This window comes from Ascaphus truei, chromosome 18, assembly GCF_040206685.1.
Source record: "Ascaphus truei isolate aAscTru1 chromosome 18, aAscTru1.hap1, whole genome shotgun sequence".
Lineage (NCBI taxonomy): Eukaryota > Metazoa > Chordata > Amphibia > Anura > Ascaphidae > Ascaphus > Ascaphus truei.
The window spans coordinates 40620024-40625308 of record NC_134500.1 but is presented as its reverse complement, the minus strand read 5'-3'; the positions used below and the strand labels follow the sequence as shown (position 1 = coordinate 40625308).

Below are 5285 nucleotides of genomic sequence, written 5' to 3'. Positions count from 1 at the left end.
TGTATCAACTGCAGTGTTAAATCAAATCATTGGTGCTTCTCTTAACAGCACTGACACCTTCACACACATGCACTTTAACTATTAAACATTTAAAATATAAAGTGAACTAACATTAGCAAAACAGCATTAACAATTAAAACCAATTTATCAGTGTTGAGATATATTTCTATCTCCCTGCAGCAAATATGAAATAATGTAACACTTTTTTGATATTGTGGGTGGCTCTGAAAAGAGCCTTTGTGTTGGGTATCTGGGGGTCTCTGCTCCTGGTCTCGGGGTGAAGCTCACTTGCTGCTCTTGGCCGGTTTGTGGCTCTCGGTTTTCTTGGGCAGCAGCACGGCCTGGATGTTGGGCAGGACACCCCCCTGGGCGATGGTAACCCCTCCGAGCAGCCTGTTCAGCTCCTCATCGTTCCGCACAGCGAGCTGCAGGTGCCGGGGGATGATGCGGGACTTCTTATTGTCCCGGGCGGCGTTACCGGCCAACTCCAGGATCTCAGCGGTCAGGTATTCCAGCACTGCGGCCAAATAGACCGGGGCTCCGGCACCCACACGCTGAGCATAATTCCCCTTCCGGAGTAGTCTGTGCACGCGGCCGACTGGAAACTGCAGCCCGGCCCGAGATGAGCGAGTCTTGGCCTTAGCGCGAGTTTTCCCGCCTTGTTTGCCTCTTCCAGACATCGTGTATCTGTCACAGTGCAGCGGTGACAGCGAGAGAAATAACAAACCCCGCCCCCTGTGCCCTTATTTATACACTTATACAGCAGCAGCACTCCCCTGTGATTGGTCAGTTTTGAAATAAGCCAATCAGTTCCAGAATCCTGTATCCATCAATCATCGTAGTTGCAATACATCTGATGATGTCATAAAATGTCACATGACAAAATCAGCCAGTAGAAGAACAGAAGACTTGGGCTGCTCGTTTGCATACGATGCCTATAAATAGAGCTGCTGGGGGAGGAGTTGGACATTCTGTGCCCCCCCTGTGCTCTGTGCCCCCCCTGTGCTCTGTGCCCCCCCTGTGCTCTGTGCCCCCCCTGTGCTTTGTGCCCCCCCTGTGATCTGTCCCCCCCCTGCGCTCTGTGCTGTGCCCCCCCTGCGCTCTGTGCTGTGCCCCCCCCTGCGCTCTGTGCTGTGCCCCCCCCCCCCTGCGCTCTGTGCTGTGCCCCCCCCTGCGCTCTGTGCCGTGCCCCCCCTTCGCTCTGTGCTGTGCCCCCCCCTGCGCTCTGTGCCGTGCCCCCCCCTGCGCTCTGTGCCGTGCCCCCCCTGCGCTCTGTGCCGTGCCCCCCCTGCGCTCGGTGATGTGCCCCCCCCCCCTGCGCTGCGTGCTTTTGCTCCCTGCGTTGCGTGCTTTGGGTCGTGTGCTCGCCGCCGTGCGGGTGCGTGGCTCTGATTTGTGCCGTGTGCTCGCCGCCTTGCGGGTGCGTGGCTCTGAGTTGTGCCGTGTGCTCTCCGCCGTGCGGGTGCGTGGCTCTGATTTGTGCCGTGTGCTCGCCGCCGTGCGGGTGCGTGGCTCTGATTTGTGCCATGCGCTTGCCGCCGTGCGGGTGCGTGGCTCTGATTTGTACCGTGCGCTCGCCGCCGTGCGGGTGCGTGGCTCTGGTTTGTGCCGTGTGCTCGCCGCCGTGCGGGTGCGTGGCTCTGGGTTGTGCCGTTTGCTCACCGCCGTGCGTGGCTCTGATTGTGCTGTGAGCTCTCCGCCGTGCGGGTACAGGAGGCTGATCTGTGCTGTGTTTTGTGATTCTGGAAGCAACATCCTCAATCACAAATAGAAGACTTATTATGGCAGAGGCAAATGTGCCGCCTATGGAGACTGCAATACATGATGCTGCAGAAGACATGGACTACACTACAGTGAAGAAGAGAGGGCAAGCAAACTCTGGTAGCTCCAATGGTTCTTCCCCTCCATCGGTAGCAAAGACAAAAATGCAGAAGCACAAGGAAGACCAAGGCATCAAAACATCAAACCGCTTCGAACCACTTGCTGATGCCGATGACTGCTCAGGGCCCAGGTGCAACGATGAAGAGACTGCACTCCCACCCAAAAAGATTCGCATACCACCGGTAATGGTTAGGAATATGAAGACCCACAAGGACCTTGTCGACATACTCACCGAGCACTGCACTTCCCCGTTTGTAGTTAAACCACGGGCGAACCATGCAAAGATCACTACCACAACTGTGGACGACTACCGGAGCTTGACGGACTGCTTTGCAAAGCAGGGCATAGAATACTACACCTTCCCACTGACGCGCCTAAAGCCCCAGAAATTTGTAATTCGCGGCTTACCAGCAAACGCCTCCGTGGGGGAGATTTCCCACGACCTCGCGGAACATGGACTTCCAGTCAAGAGCGTTGCCCAGTTGACATCCCCGGTGGACAAGACCAAGAAGTTCCCTTTGTTTATTGTCACACTGGCAGAAAACCCGGAGAGCCAGCCTGCAGATCTTACCAAGATTACCAAGCTTTGTAGCTGTGTGGTAACCACAGAAGCGCCAAAGGGCAGAAAAGGCCCAACCATGTGTTTCAACTGCCAACGGCTCGGGCATACTTCTGCATTTTGCCACCAGAAGCCACGCTGTGTGTGTTGTGGAGAGAACCACAACTCCAAGGAATGCCCACGAGACAGGAAGAAGGAGCCGGCGACATGTGCAAACTGCAAAGGCCCACACCCGGCAAGCTACCGTGGTTGCCCGTACCTCACAAAAGCAAAGCAAGAGGAACGGGAAAAGCGGACACCCCACCTGATGGAGCAGGCACCAAGGAAGACACCCACTACTCAATACCAGCTTCCCCGTCTGGCGCCGGAGAGACAGAGGGCCACAGAACACCTGATCCCAGACCTAGGCACGGCATCCACCCAGAGGACGCAAAACCCAGACGGACAGACATACGCGGGAACTCTCAGGACACCATCCACCAACCCCGTTGAGGCGGCCAACCCAGACCCCGCAGGCGGAACCGCAAGCCCAACAAGCTGGCTAGAGATCATCCTTAAAATAGCGAACGCTATTGCACAGAAACTAACCACCATGGCAGCAACATCTAAACGCAGTTCTGTCATCGTGATGTGGAATGCAAATGGCATCAGCAAGAAGACTGATGAACTCCTTCACCTGATGGAATCGAGGAATGTATGCGCAGCTCTGCTCTCGGAAACACACCTTCAAGGAAACCAAAAACTGAGCCTGGCGAACCACAGGGTATACCGTACCGACCGGGCAACAGGAGCCAGAGGTGGTGGGACGGCTGTGATTGTTAACACACGGGTCAGCCATAATGAGATTGCACTACCACCCCTCCGGAGTATTGAAGCCACTGGAGTACAGGTAAAGACTGCAACAGGACCACTGCGACTAATTGCCACCTACTGCCCCCCTAAGGTGAAGCTACATTTGGGAGACTTGGAAGCTCTGCTGGACTCCACTGTCCCAACCATCATCGGGGGAGATCTAAATGCCAAACACCGGTGCTGGAATTCAAGGACAGCAAACTCCAGAGGACAAGCTCTTCTTGCTTACTCAAAGGAAAGTGACTTTGTAGTGGCTGGCCCTACAGAACCCACCCACTACCCAGGCACTGCAAGCCACACACCGGATGTCCTGGACATTGTCTTACTGAAGAACGTGAAACATTCTGTCCAGTTGGAAACCCTGGCGGAACTGACCTCAGACCACAACCCAGTTACCATTACTGTTGGCGACGAGATGGAAACCCACCAGCAAACACCCAGGTACAACTTCACCAGGGCGAACTGGAGCCTGTACAAAGAAGAGTTGAGCAACATCACAAACCCCCGCCCCTTGGACACCAACGGAGACATTGATGATGCTGTTAACACCCTTACTACCGCAGTCCAACATGCAATAGAGCACAGCGTCCCAAAACAGATGCCCAAACGCTGCTCCATCTACAACCTACCAAGCGGGATCAAGCAAGCGATTGCTGAGAAAAACAGGGCCCGACGCCAGTGGCAGAAGTTCCGCACACCTGACCTTCTGGTAAAGTACAACTCACTTGCCAGACTACTGCGACAGCAAATCAGCCAACACCGGGGGGAGAGGTAGGAGGCCGCAGCAGCCAAGCTGAAGGAATCCGACAACTCTGTTTGGAGAATGACCCGACGCCTGACCGGGAAGAAGGAGCCTAATCCACCTATCCAGGGCCAGACCCACCTGGCATGTAGCAACAAGGACAAGGCAGAGGTTCTCGCTGACACACTGGAGACAACTTTTAGGCCTAACCAAGCCAGCAAAATAGCACGGGAAGTTGAGCAAGGAGTTAACAGGCATCTTACCGAGCACCTACCAGAGACCGAAGCGGAAACCCTTGAAGGATGCACCAGGACCGAGATAACGCAACTTGCAGAAAAGCTGGCAAATGGCAAAGCACCAGGAAGTGACGGAATTACCAACCTGGCCATCAAGAAGCTTCCGCCGGCAGCCATGGAATGCCTTGCAGAAATCTTCAATGCATGCATGCGGCTCCAGCACTTTCCTCAATCCTGGAAGGAAGCCAAGGTCATTGTATTTCCAAAGCCTGGAAAACCACTGAGGGAACCTGCATACTACCGTCCGATAAGCCTGCTCTCTGGACTGTCGAAACTCCTGGAGAAAGTTATTCTTACGCGCCTCCGCCACTTTGCCTCTGGTAAAAACATTCTACTAAAGGAGCAATTTGGATTCCGGAAGGACCACTCAACCAACCATCAGCTGCTGCGAGTCGTTGACATATTAAGCCATGGATTCAACATCCACAAATCAACTGGAGTAGTCTTCTTGGACGTGGCCAAAGCGTTTGACAGAGTTTTGCATGAAGGACTACTGCACAAAATGATCAACCTGAAATTCCCAAACTACCTGATTAAGCTGACTGCAAGCTACTTGCGGGAGCGCACATTCCACGTGGCTGTGCGGGAAGAGCTCTCAACAACACGCCCCATCCGCGCAGGCGTGCCACAGGGATCAGTCCTGGGACCTTTCCTGTTCAACCTCTTCATGAATTACATCCCCACAGACCTCCACAAGACTCAACTGGCACTCTACGCAGATGATTTGGCAGTCATCTCCCAGTCCTTCAGAGAGAAAGAAGTAGCTAAGAACATCCAGAAAGCACTAGACATGCTATCAACATGGTACAGTGACTGGCAAGTAGGACTGAACTCCAGCAAGACTACAGCTACACTGTTTACCAAAAAGAGGATCAAGGCACACCCGCCAATCACCCTCAACGGAGAGGCTGTCAAATGGGAGCCAAACAGCTCTTACCTAGGGGTAATCCTAGAT

At 54.2% G+C, this 5285-nt stretch overlaps 1 protein-coding gene across 1 annotated transcript; it reads right to left on the bottom strand.

Moving 5' to 3' along the window:
- Nucleotides 1-213: 213 nt before the first annotated feature.
- On the bottom strand, nucleotides 214-705 carry LOC142469287 (histone H2A type 1-like). Its single transcript, XM_075576219.1, has one exon. It carries the CDS (start codon nucleotides 678-680, stop codon nucleotides 285-287), a length of 396 nt encoding a protein of 131 aa, XP_075432334.1. The 5' UTR covers nucleotides 681-705; the 3' UTR covers nucleotides 214-284.
- Between the last annotated feature and the right edge of the window lie 4580 nt (nucleotides 706-5285).